Raw genomic sequence first — 22872 nt, 5'->3', positions numbered from 1 at the left:
GTAGTCAATTAAAAAAACACCCCAAGTTAGTAATCGAAACCCATGAAATGAAACTTGGTTATTCAAATTGACTCGGATTCGTGAGTACATACTGAACTTGATCCCATCCCTAACAATTACTATAGGTTTCATGATGAGATTAAAGCTGCAACAAATAAATTGACGAAGTTTGATAAAGATACGTAAGAGACTGTCATAAAGGTTGCGACGTGCTTTGTTTTTTAGCTATAAAATTTCATAGGATGAGAATTACGCCTAAAAATGTATACCGTTGAAAAAAATATAGTTGCCAGCTATATTTTCGCTACAGAAATAATTATTGGGCTGGCAAGAAAGTAATTTCGGTATTTTAAGGTGAAATAGAGAGCCCAATTTTTTTTATTGAAGCAATAAACTTTAATGAATAAGATATTTTCCCTTTTGTTCGATGATCGTTTGCAAAACGTATAAATAAGAAAATATTTTATTGATTAAAGTTCATCGTTTAAATAAAGAAATTCGGTTTTATTTCACAATTACTTTCTTGCCAACCCAATAGAATGCGGATCTTTATGTGAAATAATAAATCGCCTGCATCGATTACAATTTAATATCGAAAGATTGTCCGGCAAACTCAAAATAGCGCTTTTAACATTGGTGTATCCGGTACGTTGATGTGGAAAAGGAGCACTGTCCCAACTTATACGGTGTCTCAATTTTAACGAAATACGGGGGTAGACTCGTTTTTCCAAGATTGCAAGGATGTGGAATGCGCGTTCTCATTTCTCGATAATACAAAGATGGGCTTTTTCAGTAGTCAAAAACGCTAGATAAAAGATCGATCCCAACAAAAACATCCTGTAAACAGGAGCCAAGTTCCTATGGCCGTAAAAAATTGTAAGAACAAAGAAAATACGGCCAAGTTCGTTAGTTTAGAAATACCTCTTGCAATACTGAAAGAAGCGTTTGTAAAAATTAGTTTAAAAGAACGTTATTTAATTTTTAATGGATTACATGGAGTGCTAAATTATTTAAACTTGGCCGTTACTTTTTAAACCAATGGCCATAAAAGGTGTTTGGTAGCGGCCAAGTATGAATAATTTAGCCCTCCATGTAATTCATTAAAAATTAAATAGCGTTCTTTTAAACTAATTTTTACAAACGCTTTTTTCAGTATTGCAACAGGTATTTCTAAACTAACGAACTTGGCCGTATTTTCTTTGTTCTCACAACTTTTTACGGCCATAGGAACTTGGCTCCTGTTTACAGGATCTTTTTGTTGGGATTTCATCAATTTTTGTTGAAATTTCATCAATTATCAAGTAGCTGTCAAAGATTAACACTCTGCCGGCGAATTAGAACCCAACTTTACCTAGATTTTTTTCCTATAATTTTAGTGTTATTTTCTAGCTTATCGTAATCTAACAGTTTGAGCTTTTTGCCACTACCTCGAATGACGCTGTACGGACGTTTGAAGAGAGCAGATGATTCTTTCCGGAATTTACACGGTTCCTTATGGGAAAACCGGCATATTTCATTTTCTCCATACATAACCGATCTCGTAATGTGTGTTTTTTTTTAATACAACCCCTTTAAGGTGTAAAATTTCAAACTTTGATAATTATTCCTTTGAGTGTTTGTTATGATGGGCCTATGTACCAAATTTCAAGCTTGTAGGTCAATGGGAAGTACCGAAAAGCTTTTGATGATCTGTCAGTCAGTCAGTGACAAATTTAGCGATTTTTGAGGTCCTATATCTCGGAACCTACTAATGTGGGAAGATTTTGTCAATATTGAGACATGATAGCATTTAACAAGTGTACAAAATTACATTTCTCCATCTGCCTGCAGTGTCGAGTTATAAGCCTCGAAAAAACGGCTAAGTTGTTTCGTGTAAAAGGAGGTAGTGCGAGGAACTTGGCTGGTGCACGGTAGTGTACCTAGATCTAGGCCGCGATCGCCCTGAAAAGACCTATCTTTTTTTGTTTAAAGATGTGCGGAAAAAATACACTTATGTAGACCCCCCAGGTAGCGTGGGTCTCGGGGGAAACAGGTCTTCGGTTTCCCCAATACCCACTAAAAAAACCGCATGTCTAGGGCCTTTTCCTCTCTATCCTCTAATGAGCCCGAGAGAGCATAGTTTAGGGCCCAGCTTTTTGCACATCTCCTAAATTATTTTGTAACCCGGGCTAGTGCCACTCCTGTTCTTGGCCTTTTGCCCTCAAAAGACCTATTTTTTCTGTTTACGAGGCGTAATTTGCTATTTTCATAAAGCTGCGACAGCTAAATACATGCTTCCGAATAATACTTTGAGGGCGATCGCGGCCTAGATTGATTGACCTTTTATCTAGCGCGTTTGACTACTTAAAACCCCCATCTTTGCATGATTGAGAAATGAGAAGGCGCATCCCTTACCCTTGCAATCCTGGAAACGAGTCTGCCCCCTTAAATGAGAATCATTCATCAAAGTGAAGAACACTTCATCTAGTTCGGGAACGTTTGAACGATCGGAGCGAGAAGAGACTTCCGGACGAAGGATCGACATCGCAGATGGCTTTGTCCGGGTTAGTGACTTAGAACGAGAATAATTCTCGCGGCGCGGCGGCGAGGCGGTGGGTCAGAGTGCAAATTTAAAGCAAGTTCGTCGGGGAGCATCGTCGAACGTTTATTAACGTACGCGAACGTTGGAGATGAAAATAAAGGGATGCCGGTCCCCTGGCACAATGAAAGTACTTCCGCTGCCGTCCCTGCCGGGGGCCCTGTTCACTGGCTCGCTAGAGAGACGGTAAACGGCAAATAAAAACAAAGTCAGGTCCATCGTCTCCCTTTCTGTCACACACCCTCTCGCTCTCTCGCTCACTCTTTCTCTCTTGCTCTCTTTCCCTCACTATTGGAGCGTATGTAGATACCCAATGAATGGATGAACATGTATACGTATTACGCGTACGAATGAAAGAATGGTCGGGCTCGTACGGCTTCGTGACTTTAAATTGGATCGCGTACAAGTGCGGCCTATGGCGGATGTCGCCAAATTGCCGTGCGACTCCGGATTCGCTCTCTCCGTTTACTCCTCTCTTTCCGCTCTCGTCGCCCTCTCTGTCTCGCCTTTGGCTCCGTTCCGGAAGTCCGGCTGAAAAACTGGGGAAATCAACCAGATCACAGGCTCCCAACTGTTTCTGCGACTCTGACCACCAGTACCATCGTCGCTCTCGGTCTTTACCTTGTAATAGGGCTCTTGGTTCATTGCTCAATCATGAATGCAGTGCATAAGCATGTTCAGAAGTATGTGGACGATATGGGTCGTAAATACACTGACGACCTTCGCGGGAACCAACGCTCTGAAGGTTCGGTAGACGAAACCGTCAATTACGTGAAGATTTATTGTTTCAATATATGTACATATATATTTCACTTGGTTATACGAAAGTATTTTGTACCCCTTAAATGTGACCGGATCCAGTTTGTCTCTGTATTTCAAACGCCTCGTTTATTTATTCAATTTTTTTCGAATAATTTAACACAAGTTTGAAAGTAGTATTATTCCACATTACTAATGTATGTATATCCTTCCATCCCCATTGCAAATTCAGTGTGAAAATGGAAGAATAGTATGAATCCATAAATACTGTGTTATGCAAAATCAAGTACAATAAATATAAGTGCCAAAGTCCAGATTTAAAGTGTTTTGAAGAATTTGTTTATCTAGATTTGCAAATGATTCTTGCGTTGATGTATTCAATGTAATTCGGATTAGAATCTACAAATGCAAGGTTGAATGTGTATTCAGTATCAACATTTTAATCTTTAAATATTTATTTCCTTAAATATTGGGTTGGAAAAAAGTTCGTAGCGTTTTAAAATTAAGAATCGAAGATATATTTAAGGTATTTATTCATATGTTTATTCAATAACACGAGAAGTTACCTCGAAAATGGCAAAAAGTAATAGAACAGAATGGAAAATATGTTATTGGATAAATCTCTATGAATATATATGTACCTGAATTTTTGCTTTCAATTTTAATTTACAAACGCTACGAACTTTCGTTCCAACACAATATGCACTTTGATTTCATAGAATTTTTTAGGTTGTTAAGTTCATAGTTAAACTGTTAAGGAAAATTGATAAATAAAGGTTTCAGTGCTTCCAGTAGTTGATAGGATTTCCCGCATTCTGTCTTCTCGAATGTCTTGAAATATTAATTTTGTTTATGCTATCAATTTGAACGCTAACTCTATATCTTGTTACGGGACAGCTAAGTTTGCGTGCAGGTTATTACCGTCAATTACTTGTAAATTGTTTTCTTACATGAAAAAGTGTTTCAGATAATGATTTTATAATATCAAGTAGAGCATAAAATCAATTCCACCTTCTTGGTGGCTAAAGAATTGAATGCAATACATGCCAAAGTAGTTTATTAAGTAATTGTAATGTTTAAAGTAATTTTTTAAACATGGCATATTTTTGTTAACCTACACCTAAATAAATCAATATTAGTTACACAATAGTATTATATTTCATTAACAAGTACAATATTTCATTAAAGTTTTAATTATTAGATTATTATATTATTCTTTAGTTAAATCTTGCTCCAATGTAAGAATAATTTGGCCCACCACGGGGAAAAAGTTCCGCTTCGCCCAACGACAAATCGAAAAAATATAAAAAAACCTATTACGATATTCTAATTTCAAGGTTAGAATTTTGAAATATAATAAATTCAACAATAAATTACTCGTTAAAGATGAGAACATCTATACTATTTCTACGTCGTTTTATGTTTTTTCAAAATCGGAACTTTCAGTCCCGGTCTCCCCTATATTGAAATGGGAATTTATTCAAGTATATATTTGTATTTTTAAAAGAACCAATTCGGGAAAGATTCGGTGATTCTTCATCATCCGTTTCCCTCTACACGCTTCAGGGGAGCTTCTAATAAGGAAGCAACCCACTTTACAGGTTAAAAGCTAGTTAAACGTGGAAAGAGGACAATTAACAACAAATTCTCACGAAATTGTCGAATCGGCAGAGGAAGATGATTAGGGCGGCTACGATTAGGAAAAAGTAGAGCATCTTCCTCTTGTTAAATGGTGTCGCTCACTAGCTTAACCGTTACTCGTGCGCGTTACTGGAACGTACGAAGCGTGAAATGAGGCGAGGGAGGAAATCGTTTTAAGCGCTATTCACGCACCAGGGCTGGCGGTATTCGAGGCTTTTCATCGAGCACGCAACATTGCTTCACGGAACGATGGAATACGCGCTCTTGACTATCGCAAATACATATAAATGACAGTGATATTCGCGTGCCACGGCCAGGGAGGAGGCTCGCGGCTTAATAGCAACGATCACTTTTTCGGAAGCACGCGGCAATTAAGCGAATTGAATGGCATTATGTCCTTTTCGGGGTATTAATTGTCGGTCTGGTTTCCTATCCTGGAGACACGCGTTGCTGGATATCCTTCCGGTCACTGTAGGAATCCTTTCTCCGTCTCGTCTAATTAGCTTCCTCCCTCACATGTAGAAGGTCGCTTTCGAACTAGTCACTAAACAGCACTAATTACATTTTTCAGAACTCATTTTTCGTGCTACGAATCATCAATCTATGGTTGTAACAAAAATAACGGTTATTCTAAAATTCTCTACGATAAAAATCATTAATTAAAAGTTGATTATTATTGAAATTTAAGATAATGTACACAAAATATAAAGAGAAAAATTCGAATAACAAAATGATTGAAAAGTATCGATTTTTATACTTTTTGGTTACAAGTAGCAGTTATTAGTGCCCAAAAAATTGGAACATCCTCGATAAATATTATCGATGAAGAAAAACTGTTTCGATTGCTCAAAGTTATCGATGATCGAATTTCTTTTCACTTATTCATAATAAAATTATTGATGAGAAAATTCGTTTTGATTGCTTCTTTAATTATTCAATTGTCTACTCTTTTTCGGATGGAGCAAGCCTGTGAAATTCATAGAGAATAGGTTTCGTACAAAGACGAATCAAAACACTATAAGAACAACACAAAATCTGTTTGTTTGTCATATTAAATTTTGATTGTAGCAATTAATTTTACGAATAAATATTTATGAAATAATTGATTTCCCACCATTTGAAAGTGGTACTATTTAATAACGACTATTACAAATTTCCTTCATTAATAACTGTTATGAGCGATCGAAATGAACTTCTCTCATTGGTAACTGTTATGAGCGATCAAAATAAATTTCTCTCATCGATAATTGTTATGAGCGATCGAAATAAATTTCCCTCATCGATAAAACCACAGAAATGACACTTTGTTAATGTTAACTCTTGGTGATAATTGTAATTAACTAAGGAAACATTTTTTGTAGTATTATTATTATATTTATTGTGTTTGGGTTTCCACCCGTTACAATCTTAAGTCTACATAGAGAATATTTATCTGTAAAGATTCAGTCGTTTTACCGTAAACAAAATTGTTGCAATGCTGCTCCTGTTGTTATATAGGCTAATTCTTCGAAACGGTATAGTTAAATCTAAATAAAAAATATGTCATATGAGAAGACTGTCAAAAATAATATGACTCGTGAGTGGGAGATTATAGATCACAATAAATAAATTCCTTGATTAGGAAGGACCTTGGGAAAGGTAAGGTCATAGAAAAAAGAAGCAAAATAAAAAAAAAGCAAAAAAGAGCGAAATAAGTTCGGAAAAATGTAGATATTAAGTGCGTATATTAAAATTACTACTTGTTCCTGAAATTGTGTATTCTATGGTACGCGCTTACATTAATTTTCATAATCACGAGTTCATTCGCATACGTTCGTAGCATGGTTCAGCTTTGGCCGTACTTCCGCTAATTTCACGACTCGATAGCGATGAACCGATACCTCTGGAATTTCTTTTATATGAGGTATCACGTGTGCTCACGGCCGTTGGGTAAGCATGATCAGAAAACATGCAACGGCGTGTATGCGAACGAAATGTTAAATGTTACTTAGGGTTGCCGTCCGTCCGGATTTCCCCGGATTTGTCCTACTTTTTAGTGCGTTCGGGGATTTTCTTTAACACTAAACCTACCGACCCTTAAAAGTAACTGGTACATGTTCCCTTATAAAAATGATAAGATTGATTTTATTCAGACTTTGTGCGGCTCCTATTATAATACGTGCTCTACTAAAGATATTTATACAATCAATTCTTATAAGATCATTTTTATTATTTCAATAATTGATAAATAATAAATCTGAAACCGGTCATTTTGATCGGTGGTGGTAGGTTTAACGCTAAGGGGGTAGACTCCTTTCCAGAATTGCAAGGGTTTTTCTATAGTATCCGCTAGATAAAAGATCAACCTAGGCCCCGATCGCCCTCAAAAGTCCTATTTTTACGTTTACGAGGCGTAATCTGCATTATTCGCAGCTTTATGAAAATATAATAGCTACACTGAGAAAAAGAAAGTAGTTACTTCAATAACACGCGTGTTATTGTAATTTTTTTACTTCGATGAATATCAATGTATTCTTTTCAATAGTATGAAATTTAGAAGCAAATCGTGATGTATTTGAATTGTCTATCATGAAATGATTGAAAATATTATTCGATTCAATACCGTACATTATTATTCGTAATATTTCTTTCTTTCCTTCAATCAGATGTGTTGTTAAAAAACTTTGAGAAATGTATGGATTTATACTGGAATTGGTTTGAGGCCATATCTTATTTTCTTGTAAACATTGATGGTCAAGCTATTCGCTTATATGATTGGCGGAAATAAGTTTTGCTATTGAAATTCAATAATATTTAATATTAAAATAAGTTCATATGATATTGGCACCATTTAATAGTACATCTTATTGAATCAACATATATTTTTTTTGTTTCGACAGGATTTTTTTCTCAGTGTACATGTGCAGATGTATGCTTCCGAATAATACAAATTACGCTGCCGAATAGTGCAAATTACGCCTCGTAAACGTAAAAATAGGACTTTTGAGGACGATCGCGGCCTAGATTCATCTTTTACCTGGCGCTATTGACTACTGAAAACCCCCGTCTCTTGCAATCCTGGAAAAACGAGTCTACCCTCTTAAAAAGTAGTTAAAAGTGTCCGGATTTCAGACGGAAGAGCCTGCGGTTTTTATGCTGTTCATCCTGACTTCGGGAATTTATAGATGGCAACCCTAAGTACGCTGTATGTAAACGGTAGCTAGCCGAAGGTTCTCGAAAAAGTCTGGTGCGTCTAAACTGGGTCCTCGAATCATTGAGTGTATTTGTAAAGTGGGGGACCACCGGCGCCAAACTTATCTATGACAAATGCTGCTACTTGACATTGGCTACCAGTTGTCTGTCTGCGCGCGACCAAGACGTTCAACATGCAGCCCTACTCGTGTGTTTACCAGCAAACAGAATTTATTATGCTGGGGGCTTCGAGGCACCCTTCTAAGCCAGAAAATTAATGAGTGGAGTCTAGGGCCATGGTTGTCCCTTCGAGATGCGCCATCATTCATGTCTTATGCTTGTCCCGCAGAGTACCGTAATCAGTGAACGGGGTTAAAGCGAAACGAGGAGAGAACGGATAGATCATCATCCCGTGGTAGGATGAAGATCTACGATCTACGGGGAGCTGAGTTGAGCGAGGGCCTGGCTGGGACGTAATGTGTGTTGAGGTTTTAATGAGGAAGTGAGAAATTAGCGAGCGCAGTGTTGAGCCGTTTTGCTTCGGGCATTTTCCATCGTCTGATCGTTTTGTCAACCTCTATTAGAAAGTTCGATAGTTAACCCTTAGCACTCAAATGGTGACTCCGAGACACATTACTCAAAATATTGTTTACATTATTAAATATGTCAGTATCTAATCAATTACTAGAGGTAGGTATTGTATCAATTAAATATCCATAAAATTTCAAAAATCGTAGGGAATGGAGATATTCCAGGTCGGAAGAAATGATTAATTTTCAAGTTAAAATTGCTCCGAGTGCAAAGGGTTAGTGGGTCGAGTCAAATAAGAACAGTCGCTGCACGGTCGTTTTACGACAAAGTAGAAGTCGAAGTCACGCGGAAAAAGAGTGTCAAGGAATTGCTAATTGAAAACGTGGATTCAGCTTGATACGGGCGAATTAATAAAATGTCAGAAGGAAAATAATTAATTGAGACATTAAAAATTATCGTACACGCGTTAGAGCTGTTTTAACTGCTCGCTCGACGATAATCCACACGAATTTTCACGTCTTTTTTCTTTCCACTTGATAATGTTAAGGATATTTTTAGAACGAATACGGTACGTGAATAGTCGCAATTCGTTCCGTGTTCGATTCGTCGATACGATGTCTTCGTACGACAGGGTAACGGGTAAATACGCTAATAATTGTCATCGCGGTATCGCGCGTATATAGAATCTGTACTTTAAAGAGCTGTCGTAAAACTGGACTGCCACCAAATGTTTATTAATAACGTTTATCTAGCGCCGGAGGTCCCTTTCCTTCTAGACTTTTAGCTGACCTATCTGATACCCTCGAATACCACCGTACGCGCGTGTGCATGTGATAGAATCGGTTTGCTCTTACGAGGCAACAGTAATTGCGTACTTTAAACGCTCTTCTAATATTTATATGTAGTGTTTTTCATCATCACATTGCTGAAGAACACATATTTCAGGCCTTTAACACTAAACCTACCACGAGGGATCAAATGATCCATTTTATACTTTTTATTTAATGATTATTGAAATTGTAAAGGTGTTTTCATGGGAATTTATTGAATATATTTTTTTACTGCAAAATATAAATATATTTAATCTTGTTATTTTTATAATACTATACACATCAGTCACTTTTGACGGTCGGTAGGTTTAGCGTTAAGAAGTTTTTCTGTATTAAATTAATTTTTTTAATCTTTCTGTACCTACCGTCTCATGAAGATCAATAAATTCCACGAATGCTTACGCAGTTAAAGTTTTTTCTTTACATTTTGCATTACAAACGTGCAGGCAGTGTGTACCCCAGTATAGAGTTAAATGAAAATAAAATGAAGTTTTCGAAAATGTCAGGAGAGAGCAGATATTATATCGGCAAGTTTATACTCTCTCGTTGAGAAGTTTCGAACGTCAACAAATTGAGACCTTGTTCGACGATGAAAAATTGCAGCTGCAGGTGCGCTACTAACCTCTTGAATCAAGATTTCCGTGCTTATTACTCTAAAATGTCGAGAGGAGTATCATTTATATGCGGCGCCTCTCGAATGCAACGGAGTGTCGACCATCCCAGCAATTGGTAAATGGCTCTCTTGCCTCTCGCTATACGTCGTTGAAATAGAGATTTTACTATGCACGGCGGTAGCGCAATGGCCGCCACAAGGCCTTCCACTTCTCCGCTGAAAACTACATGTCGCTTAGAGGTGTTTACACAGTAGAAGTTCACAGGGAAATTAATCTCGGTCACAAACCAAATAGAAACGCAATGTCGAGGGAGATACTTGAAAAGGAAAGACGAGTTGTTCAACGATTGCTGTTCGACGAGTTGCTCACGATCAACGAAATGTTGGAGTCCAGAGCCGTTGCACGATCATCCCGAAGTCCTTGAAGTCTTGAAGCACGCCAAATCACTTCCGTGTGTTTACATTTCGCGTTACCAGCGAACACGACTTTCTTTCAAGATGTTCGTAAGAACCTCGGCTACCGGATATCTTGTTTATCTCGAGAGAGATGAACATTCTCGTTACTACCGGAACTACTTTATCAAAACGCTTTCATGGGGCGAAGCTTCTTTAAACTAGAGCTCGCAAGAAATGTTATCCAACTGATTCCCTTCTTTTGTGTTTGTATGAAATTTATATTTAACCCCTTGCGCTAAACTAGAGCATCGATCAGACTCATGATAAAGATTTTGAACGGAGTTCAATAAATGTCATCGGAAAGAAAAAGCCGAGAGCGTGTCCGCGTTCCCGGTCGAATCGTTTCCTTCGTATGCCGTTCTGGCTTGTTGTCGCTGACAAATGCCCACATCCTCTCGTGCAGAAAGTTAATGCGTTAAACTTCAGTTCGCAAATCCATGCTCGGCACGATCCGACCGCGGCCGTCTTATGAACGTGGGCGTTACTTGAGGCACGTGCCACATGTTCTTGTCCGTCTTCCGAGCACAGCTTCGCCTCACAGACGTTCCAGTTACTTCAATGCCAAAACGATGCGGCGTACGTCCTTTCGTATCGCCACTCGTCACTGATGCCGCAATTGATTCACTCGATCCTCCATTGCGCACAACTTATTGTTAAGGCATAATCAAGTGCCAATCCTAAACGGACACGCAACGGCTCAACACTGTAGTACGATATTCGGGTATTTTCTAATCACTTTATCCAACGAAATATCGTATTTTCACGAACAGAATTTTTTAAGGGGGTAGACTCCTTTTTCCAGAATCGCAAGGATGTGGGAATAGCCTTCTCATTTCTCGATAGTACAAACACGGGGGTTTTCAGTAGTCAAAAGCGCTAGATAAAAGATCAATCTAGGGGGCTATCTCCCTCAAAAGTCCTATTTTTGAATTATTCGGAAGCATACAATTGCGCATGTAACTATGAAAATAGCCGAATAATGCAAACTACGCTTTGTAAACGAAAAAGTAGGACTTTTGAGAGAGATAGCGCCCTAGATTGTTTTTTTACCTAGCATTTTTGACTACTGAAAACCCTCGTGTTTGTACCTATTATCGAGAAATGGGCGGCCGAATCCCGCACCCTTGCAATCCTGGAAACGAGTCTGCCGCCTTAAGAAAACGGGGACTGAAAGTTCCGATTATCAAGAAACCTGTAAAATGACGTAGAAATGGTATAAGTATTCTCATCTTTAACTAGTAATTTATTGTTAAATTTATTACATTTTAAAATTCCTTAAACTGAAAATATTATAATAGGCTTTTTATATAGTTTTTCCGTTTACTTGTCGTCGCGCTTTTTGCTCTGTTGCGGGGCAAGTTGTTACTAAAGAATAAATTTGCAAAATATTTACGATAATATTATGTAAATAGTATTGATTTATTTAGGTGTGCAAACAACATGTAATCATTATCTTTGGTATGAAATTACTTTGACATGTATTGCATTCAATTCTTTAACCATCATGAGGGTGGAATTTTGTGTAAAATAAATTTTCTTGCACGTTCGAACGCTAATTTTCTGGCTTCTTGCGGGAAAAGACCAGAATAAATAGATTAACATTTCAAAAGGTGCTTTGCCATAATCTTTTCTTCATGCTCATTGAAGGCGATTCTCTTTTTTTCTGTACCTTATTAAATCCTGAAAGATGTTTTCATTTTTATCCATATCAAAGACGATTCTCTCTTTTATTGTAGCCTCTTGTCCATCTTTTAGTTTTTCAATAAATCTGGATAAAGTCTTGTGACAGATATTGAAGTTTCTGGCGATTGTTTGTATTTCTTTTTTTTTTAATAAAATACTAACTATATAATACCTTTTTAAAACTAAATGAATTTAATGCCTGTGAAACTCTCTCTCTCTTTGTCAACAATATTAATTGTTGGAAACATGTCGCTGCTCATTGAACATCACGAGAAAGTGCAAATACGTTCCATTGAAAACTGATGGGAGAGAGTGTGAAGGAAGTGTAAACACTTTTCGTTGATAGTAAAAGTCTTCAACAATTAATATTCTTGACAAAGAGAGAGTTTTCCCAATAATTTACAACCGTGTTTTGCAGTTTCTTCTGCTATCAACAAATAATACGTTGACTAATACTAACCGTACCACGACCAGTCAAATTTCCGATTTCACATATTTTATTCTATGATTCTTGAAATTATAAAGATGCTACCAATAGAAATCATTAAACAAGTTTCTGCGTTCAAGCACACGTTTTTGTAAGAATTGGGAGAAATCTAAATGAATGACGTAATTGTTATACGAGAACCGCATTTTAGTTACTAAAAATAATATTGCTCCGTGCTGGTACATTTCTCAAAAACTTTATTAGTTCATTTAAATTTACTTTTGCATATCCCATCAGTGTTTCTCTATTCTTATTATTAGACAGCGGATCTTTATGCAATTTGCAATTTTTGCAGATGAATTTTAAGAAAATGGAGTCAAATAAAATCGTATTTTTAGTGGTCGTAGTCTTTGCAGGTTCTTTTAACCCTTAACTGGGCGCGCCTGGAAAAGTTATGTACTATTTTATACCACTTGGGGTCAAATAGACCCCACGCGCCCAGTTAAGGGTTAAATGCATACTAAAAATCCGTAGTCCACTTATGATTAACAAATAATTTCTGTATACTCTATCATACAAGAGCCTAGCTTGTAATATATTAAGTGTTAGACCATTAAACTCGTGGACCTTTCTGCATTTTATTGTTTATTTACAAGTAACCAACGTACATTTAATTCTTGAAAATGTTTCTCATAATTTTCTATACATTTCCTTCATCCTATTTAATTAACGAATGTAATAACAAAATTGCTTCCAGAACACCGTACCGTTGAATAACCGCGTGAGAGTCACGAATTAATTAATACACCTATTATTTATCATGTTTTCGCATTAACATATTACAAGACAATGCTAGAAGTCACAAATAAATTTTTTATTGCTTCCCCTCTAACGTATCGCTGCTCAGCGCAAGGACAATATAACGAGAGCAACAATTTCAAAACGATGTATTATTGTACAAGTAAAAATGAGTCGATAAAAATAGTTTTGCTTTGCTTGTTTCAGTGCACAAAAGGCTGCGGAGCGTGGCAACGAGCCCTCGACACGAGCTGCCAAGCTGTTTGCGTTAGTACAATTTATTAAATAAATAAATCCGTCCACCAGCTCTGAATGGGTTTATTCTATTTTATAATTCTACCATTAATATAACGCCAACTGTTTGCAGAACGGAACGCAAGAGTTACTGCCGCCCAAGGAACTGTACTGTGTCCTGGGTTGTCACGACGCGTTGAATCGTTACTTTCAACAGTTAAAAGGTAATACAACATTATCTCCTAAGCATTATACAGTGTAACACAGACACCTCTTGCAACATCCGGTTTCCTGAAGCTCTCGAGGACGTGATGATCGCGTTCTAGTTTATCAGCGAGAGACCTCGATTAAAAGTTCGCGAAATCTTTGGCGAAACGATCGACGTTATCAACGGTCAGGGGTTCCTCCGCGTATTCGTCGAAGTTGCTCGAATCTTCAGGCGTGGCGCATTTCGGTATGAAGCTCGGTTGGATCTTTTGATGATAAATCAAGTCCCAGTCAGTCGTCTGGAACCATTTGTGGCTTTTTATGTCTAGGGTACCGTTCTTCAGATTTCCGAACCGTCTGGTCAAGTCCACCTGAAGTATATTCTTCAGGATGTCCCGCAACTCCTCGCCGAAGTGGTGCGCGAACTTGTACTTCCCGGAGATGATTTTCTCGTAGATCTTCATTGGTTCGCCGGAGTAAAACGGGGGGTAGCCCGCGTTCATCTCGTAGATGAAGACGCCGAAGCTCCACCAATCTACGGACATACCGTAACCCTTCGAGAGTATCACTTCCGGTGCTAGGTACTCGGGCGTGCCGCACAGCGTCCATGTCCTTCCGTCGATCATCTTGCAGAATCCGAAATCGGTCATTCTAATATAACCAGAACTGTGAATCAAGATATTCTCCGGCTTCAAGTCTCGATAGACGAGACTGCAATGGTGAAGGTACTCCAGCGCGAGTAGTACCTGTGCCGCGTAGAACCGTGCCAAAGCCTCGTCGAATTTCCCCATTCGTCTCAGATGCGTGAACATCTCGCCTCCGTTTATATACGGCAACACCAAGTAGACGTACGAGTTATCTTTGAAACAGTATTCCATGTAAACGACAAAAGGGAATCGAACGCACTGCAGTATCCTCTTCTCGTTGTACGTATGATTAACCTGCTTCAACTTAACGACCTTGGACTTGTCCAACACCTTCATCGCGTAGAAAACGGAAGTTGGTTTATATTTAACCAGCAACACTCGCCCGAACGCGCCGGTACCGATCGTTCGAAATCGTTCGAAGTCCTTCAGGCTGCAATTGTCAACTGGGGTAACCTTCCATCTCTCGGTAAACGTGTTCTTCAATTCGTCCAATATATTCTGGTACTCTTGAATCGCTCGCAAACGCTCCGGATTCATAGTCACACGTTTCTGGTGAAAACGAGAAGCTCTCTTCTTCTTAGTATCCTCTTTCCCTTTCTTCGAGGCTTTAGTTTTCGTCTGATGGCGATGAGCTTGTGGGTATATTTGCTTCATTTAGCTAGCGTGTCGAGTTACGTCTTCATCACCGAGAAACGATGCGTTTACGCATATCGATATCAACGATTCAATAAAACCCTCCATGTGATCGCCGATTCTCTCTTGTTGTCGGTTTTATGTCAAAGCTTTCGGACGCGAGTCAACATAACCCAAACTGCTATTGCTGCTTTCTACCGCTCCAGGCGTTCGGAACACTCGGAGAATTTTAGATTTATTATCATTAGAGTGCGGATCTTTTTGTGCAAAATACAAATTTTCTTCATCGATTACACGAGGTAATGAATCCAAATAGAAATTTCTTTCTTCCTTTAATACTGTTAACGGGACAAAAGTTCTAAATACTCCCCGATTCTTTTAACGTTTCTACTGTTTAAAATTTCAGCTGTACCTTTTTGTCATAAGTGTAAAATATCCGCCGTCTGGTAATCATATTCGGGACAGAACGTAATATACATACAATACAGGAGGGTGGAACGAAAATATTCGAACACCCTTCAAAAACGAATAAATTGTTTAAAATTGGACGAAACGACTTGAATTTCGAAAACAGTCTTGTAAAAATTACTGTTGACAAAAGTAAAGCCTACTTAAAAATATTTTTATGCGTGTCTATATTGTAAGTAAGTTATATAAAAAGTTAAAAATTGTTTTCATACATTACCTGGTAAACTAATTCTTCGTCGTCTGGTCCAATGTTTAAAAAGTAACCCGTTTTCAAAGGGTGTCTGAATATTTTTGTCCCCCACTATAACTGGAATATTTCGACCAGTGGTTAGCAAATTTGAAAAAGAATTATTCATTTCGGCGATAAGAAGAAAAGGCGCAACAAACCCGAGAAATGTTTCTAATTTCTGTTTCATGTTTTATTTCTCGATGAAGAAATCAATTTTTGATGAAGTATCTTGAGTGACCTCGCCTAAAATATGATAGTTCGATTTGTGTGAAAGTGATACTCACGGCGATGTGAATTGTTAGCGGAAATAGGCATTCCACCGGCGCCAGCGTTGGTTGCGGACTCCTTGACTGCGACTTCCCTGCGCCTCGAGTGGAAAGGAATAGACATCGAAAGACGCGGAGGCGGCATCTCGTACTTGGTGCAATGGAGATACGAAGAGCTGGCTGAAACCTGGCAATATTGTAGGAATCAATCATGGGGCGAAGACGATCAGATTCTGGTGGAAAACTTGCAACCGTACACGAAATACAGAGTAAGTTAATCAATGGTTCTCACTGAAAACTCTTTGTAAAAAACATTACACGTAGGGGACATCAAATTTTTCAGAATTTTTCCCTAACTCTAACCCTTTGCACTCGGAACTATTTTAACTCGAAAATTAAACATTTTTTCCGACCTAGAATAATTCCATTGTATATAATCAAACTCATATATGATTTTCTTCATTTTATGGTTGTGCAATTGATATAATACCTCGTAAGATACTGAAATGTTCAGTAATTGATTAGATAGCAACATATTTAACTCTGCACTCGGTGAAATTTTAACTTGAAAATTAAACATTTCCTTCGGCCTAGAATAATTCCATTGTATACAATGAAAATCATATATGATTTTCTTCATTTTATGGATATGCAATTGATATAATACCTCGTACAATACTGAAATGTTTAGTAATTGATTAGATAGCAACATATTTAACATATTTAATTCTTTTTCGACCTAGAGCAATTCCATTCTATATTAATTCTTTTTCTCTGTATTAATATTAAACTGATGTAATAGCTCATACAGTACTTAAATGTTTAGTAATTTATTAGGTACGAACATATTTAATAATGTGAACAATATTTTGATTAATGATGCAGCAATTTTCAGCGATGACTCTGAGTGATTCGAGTGCTAAAGGTTATTAATCTAAACAATATAATGGTACAGCAATTTTTAGTGGCGACTCTCTGAGTCACCCCTCGACTGCTGAGGGTTAAATTATTTACAAAATTCGATTTGTGTTGATGATATTGAGTTGCGTAATAAATTCCCGCGTTTTTTGTATTTTATTTTTTCCCGCAATTTTGTGTTTTGTTAGATGAAGTATATATGTGCATTAGCAAGTCTTTTTCTTGCTCTACAAACCTGTCTGCTTCAATTTTTCGAATTAATTAGATGTAATCAATTTTCAGGATTTTTCAATGCAAGTTCCAGGAGGCAGAAAAATTCATTTTCGACATCTGCTCGACCTCTCACTCAAGTTGTGTGGCACCCAAGCTCCAAGTCAGCGATGGTCTATCACTTACCATCGCTAACCATCTTCACTCCATGGGCTTTACTAAAAAAAACAAAGGGCAGATGTTGAGAATGAATTTCTCTGCCTCCTGGAACTTGCATTGGAAAAGCCTGAAAATTGATTAAAATTAATTAATTCGAAAAATTGAAGAAGATAGGTTTGTAGAGCAAGAAAAAGACTTGCGAATGCATATGTATATTGTATATGTATACAGGGTGAGTCACCTAACGTTGCTACCTCAAATATCTTTGTTCTTTTTAAAGCCTATGAAGTCTACAAATAAGGGGCTTCGAAAATTAGTGAGTGATTAACTAGTAGATTGCGAATTTTTAATGGTTAATGCAAAATAATAATGTTCTGTGTCTGTTATATGGAGAAGGAGCAACTTTGAAAGTTTATACGTGCATGGGTAATTATAGTCACTGAATTCCTAATGAAAGGGACTATCATTGTAGGGAGTTTGAAAAAGGGTGCCTCCATTTAAAAAACTGAAGGTGACCTTGATATCTCTAAAAAATCACAAAAATAAAAATATTTTTGGTATCATGTGAGTCCCATTTTACCATTCAACTTTGTCCTTCAGACATTTGACGTATCTTTAAAAACAACAAAGATATTTGAGGTGGCAACGTTAGGTGACTCACCCTGTATACTTCACCTAACAAAACAGAAAATTGCGGAAAAAGAATAAAATACAAAAATCGCGGGAATTCATTACACAACCTAATACATGGTCATTCAATGTAAACCGTGTTTGAATGAATAATTGAAACTTGAAACGAAAGTTGGATAGTGTCAAGAGTAGACCCTCCAGTTGTGGGGATAAAATGTTCACAGTTGCGGAGAGATGACTATAATTCGAATCAGTGAAATTAGTCCAGTCAATGAATGCTCATAAGGGGGGTGTAGAGGGAAATGGAAGGAACACAATTTTTAACTTTGGGACTTTGTTTGGACTAGTTAGGAAATAAACATACTAAAAGTTTTAATTGTCAATATATAGGGAAAATGTGCTAAAAACTGGCATTTCGATTTTTCTCAATAACTACCCTTACAGATGAGATATGGGGCTGAACTTGTCAGAGAGGGGTCTTTTTGGCTATTTTCTTTTTCATAATTAGTGAACTTTGAGCGCGGATATCTCGGAAACTATGCGAGATAGCGAAAAACTGAATCAAATCAATCTTGTGGCACATTTTGTCCGCTTTTTGTTTGTATGGAATGGTCTTATTGCTAGGACGCATAGTTTCCGAGATATAAGCCGAACACCGAAAAAGGGGATCTTCTAAGTGCCCTTCTGCACCCCGCTCACCTCCCAGGAGTGGGGACTTTTAGTATGTTTACCTCCTAATTAGTCCAAACACAGGCCCAAAGTTAAAAATTGCGTTCCTTCCATTTCCCTCTACAACTTTTCGTTGACTGGACTAAATTGTAATACGGAGGAATGAAAGCGTTTGGCGAGGAGAAATGGGTCTGAGAACGATGTTGTTGGTGTTATTTTGCAGTTTCGCGTAGCATTGCTGTTGAAGTCATCGCAGCACAATCCCGAGCCGATAGTCTCCGCTGCGAGCGTTGTGATACGAACGCTAGCAGCCGGTTTGCCGACTTCAGCACCGGTAATTGTAAGAGCGGCGGTGGTAGACAGCTGCCGCGTCTCTGTGTCTTGGGAACCGGGCCCTTTTCCAAATGGGCCACTTTTGTCTTATGTCCTACGTTTGCAAGGGGCTGACCACTCCCAGCTTAAGGTACACGCCACGCCAGAACTTGAATATACCAAGTGACATAATATTGTATACTGCTATCCTCGTGTTCTGAGTTGCATAATTCTTAAGTCGTAGCGTTTTAATTTCTCGATTCTGTTCTCTCTAATCGTAAGCTGCTCGTCGCTCGCAACGTCCCTCCAGACGTTCGTCTTTTCCTATTCTTCTTTAAGTTTCGTAGCAAATAGCACTGTAAAACATCAACTGGTTCTGCAAGATTGCTCTCCTTCCTAAAAAGGGACTATTTCATAGCGACAAATCCAAGCATGAGGAAAAATGAATACTTCTTTCGGTTATTCATTATTGGATTGTGAATTTTTGTGCAAAATAATATTTTCTTAGCGTACCCGTTTCTCATTGCACAAAGACTAGAGTTAAACAATGGTCTCCGTGATTTGAATACGCTGTGCAGACGTTGAAATAATGGTTAGACTGCGGATGTTAATGCAGTTGACAGCATATTTCACTGCATGCGACATAGTGCAATGTGCATATCTGAATGTTTTATAAAGAAGATTCTATAATTCATGTCGAGGTTTTAGAGAATTTATTCCCAAAAATTGTAAGTTCTATAACATTCAGTCTGGTAATAATAATATCAGGGAGTACAGCAGTGTTAAAACGTTAAAAGATCGATTTTTCATTGTTGATTTTCAAAGCATCGTGCTTAGTGAACGTTTCTTTAATGTCACGTAAATATTAGCGTAATTGTGGAAGTCGTAGCACTAATTTTAATAAAACATTGCAGATTTATAGATTAACTATAAATATTTGAATCATGTTTTTTAATTGACGGATATCCTCGTGTAGGGAGTGAAATTACTCAAAGTGAAGATTCGAAACCTTCTACGTCCAATAACTTGAAAATAAGCGAGGATATGAAAAATGATAAAAATGATAATTACTTGGATTTTCATAAAGAATAATGTTTTGAAAAAGAAATTTCAGAAAACTCATAACTGGCGCTACGACAGTAGAAAAGAATAATTGAACCCGATTTAATTATGAATTTCTTGACATCGTTTGTTGTGAATTTGAAATGAAGGAATATCGAAATAATATACAACTATTTGAAATTGCTAATATTTCAAATGCATCAATATTGTTTTTTATTTGGAAATTACAGTATTGAAAATAACGGTGCGAAATGAATTATTTCAAATCGTTATTTCTTCTTTTCATTCCGAATAAAATTTACCCAACTAAAATATTTATTTCATATTCAAATGTGTCCACGATTAACTACATTACATACACGAGAACAAAAAGTTTAGCTATCCGATATTGCTGTAACCCCTTAATTGCGTTTTATGTTTTGTAGCATTTTTTTCATTGATATCTAACATTAATGCATAAACATCCGCAAACGTGCTACCATTACCGAATGAAGATGATGCATCCCGAAATGCATGTATATGTACACGCTAACGATGTGAATGAGTTAACTTTTTATAGAAAATGCTTGATAATTAATTTCACACTAACGCTAATAGTTGAGTCGCTTGCGTAATTTGTACTCGACTATCGCTAATTTCTATCCACGTTGCAGTCTATAACGCCACGATGCCGTTACTAGCTCTTTTCACTTGCAAGAACCAGATCTTCTACAACATATGTTTCTGGCATGGCGTTTTTTTTCCTTCTCGCAAACTGATATCCTAGGGTTTGAAAGGGATCTTTCCATGAACATTCTCTTTAACCTGATTTACAATTAATTCCATAGGATATACCAGCATCGGAAAATACGGATCATTACATGTTCCAAAATCTCGAGCCGAACAAGAATTATTCTATAAGTGTCACTATGAGAAATGGAGTTGGCGAAGGTCCTCTTGCGAACATCTACATCACAACTACCCCGGAACTGGCCGGTACGTTTCGAAATTTCTACATCCTATTTGTACTTTTGCGCACTTACAAGGGAATATATGTATATACAGGACTGATATCCATCGAACTTAATAAAAAGGTAGCAGGCAATAGTTCATACATTTCTTTCATCGGCCATTGTTCACATACATTGCAAATTGTGTATTTGTGCTACAATAACACGACTATTATTCAGTAAAACTAATGTTTCGTGAACAGGTAGTTACCATAAAACAACAGAGTGTATTAATATACTGTATTAAAATATATAATAGTTTTAATATACTGTAATAATACATAATTTCTTTCCACCAATTAGTGGAGAAATATTTAAATTATTTTTTCATCTATACATATATGTATATTGGTTTGGCACGAAAGTTCGTAGCGTTTTTAAATTAAAGTTCAAAGATAATGTTCAGATATTCATAGAGAGATTTAATCAATAACATATTTTCCATTCTGTTCTAGTACATTAAATATCTTAATTTTATCTTCGAATTTTAATTTAACAACGCTACGAATTCTCGTTCGAATTCAATATGCATCATTTGTTCATATTATTACAGAAAATGGAAATAGTCAAGGTGGTCATAGTTATTGTTTTGATAGTTATGCAAGTGGGTTCTTCAGAATGTTATTTATGTAAATAATATCAACATTGAAATGCATTATTTATTTAAACAATACTTTCTTCTAATCTTCCCTATTAAATGTTAACCCTTTGGACACGAAGCCAATTTTAATTCCGAAATCAAGACACATCTTTCAACCTAGAAGATTTTTATTCTATACAATCGTGTTTACACTATTCACATGAAATTTCTGTTCTTTCATGCGACATTTGAGTTTCTAGCAATTTCTAGAATACAGAAGTATTTAATCATTTAAAAACTGTTACAAAAATAATGATATAGCAATTTTGACTGGTGCCACAGAGTCGCCATTCGAGTGCAAAGGGTTAATCTGTTTTCATGAACGTTCATATGTGAAAAATATTATTGTATATGTACCCGAGCACAAAATGTAGACATATTGCAATATTTATTTTGGCATTATAAAAGAGATTATTAGAATACGAATGTTCCCTTGTTAGTCTAAAAGCAGACAAACTCTTGAAAGTGATTGTAAATTGACGAATTGTCATGGTGAATCAGTGAAAGACACGCAGCAACCCATACTGATTCTCGGAGGGCAACACGTAGTCATGAAACAAGACGCAGACATGTTGGATGATCCTAGTGTTATTTACGAAAACACAAGTACGATTCGTGGAGTCGCAATTCACGTGGCTTCCGCGCAGCTGTTTGTCTCGGACTCGTTGGGATACGTGTACAGAACGTCCATTGTGAAACGTACGAAACCCACGGTGATACTCAGTCCTAGTCAGGCAAACTTTAAGCCCTTGAGCCTGTCGGTGGATTGGTTGAATCTTCACCTGTACATTTTGGGCGAAGTGAAACACGCGACAACAGTCTGGCAAATAGCCAGATGCAATTTAGATGGAAGAGGATTGACGGTCGCAGTGGCAGGCTTCTTGACAAGGCCCACACACATTGAAGTCGATCCATACAATGGATACTTATTTTGGGTTACCAGGGGCGGTTTGTACAGGCTGGATCTGGCTGACATAAGCAATGGAGTGAAGCACGAGGTACGTTTGCAATTGATAGAAGTTAGAACACGTTACGAATACCGCGAGTCTATCTACAATTATGGTTGAAGAGTCGACAATCAGCTAGCTATAACACTTACATCTCCTTTATCG

General features: G+C 37.3%; 2 protein-coding genes across 5 annotated transcripts in view; one reads left to right on the top strand and one right to left on the bottom strand.

Moving 5' to 3' along the window:
- The window catches only part of Sev (receptor protein-tyrosine kinase sevenless), a 51232-nt gene that overhangs the window by 15640 nt on the left and 12720 nt on the right, over positions 1 to 22872 (top strand). For 3 of the 4 annotated variants that reach the window (XM_076441770.1, XM_076441769.1, XM_076441771.1), the window contains exons 3-8: positions 13695 to 13754; positions 13855 to 13945; positions 16208 to 16440; positions 18981 to 19220; positions 20959 to 21106; positions 22262 to 22758. In XM_076441770.1, coding sequence (XP_076297885.1) covers positions 13695 to 13754; positions 13855 to 13945; positions 16208 to 16440; positions 18981 to 19220; positions 20959 to 21106; positions 22262 to 22758 — 1269 coding nt within the window. The remainder of the gene's footprint in view (positions 1 to 13694; positions 13755 to 13854; positions 13946 to 16207; positions 16441 to 18980; positions 19221 to 20958; positions 21107 to 22261; positions 22759 to 22872) is intronic. The other variant, XM_076441773.1, reaches the window with a different exon arrangement.
- LOC143217466 (cAMP-dependent protein kinase catalytic subunit 1) lies at positions 11634 to 16237 on the bottom strand. Its single transcript, XM_076441783.1, has one exon. It carries the CDS (start codon positions 15227 to 15229, stop codon positions 14069 to 14071), a length of 1161 nt encoding a protein of 386 aa, XP_076297898.1. The 5' UTR covers positions 15230 to 16237; the 3' UTR covers positions 11634 to 14068.

The sequence above is a fragment of the Lasioglossum baleicum genome, chromosome 17 (genome assembly GCF_051020765.1).
Source record: "Lasioglossum baleicum chromosome 17, iyLasBale1, whole genome shotgun sequence".
NCBI lineage: Eukaryota > Metazoa > Arthropoda > Insecta > Hymenoptera > Halictidae > Lasioglossum > Lasioglossum baleicum.
The sequence above is the reverse complement of the archived record's forward strand: the minus strand, read 5'-3'. Positions and strand labels throughout refer to the sequence as shown.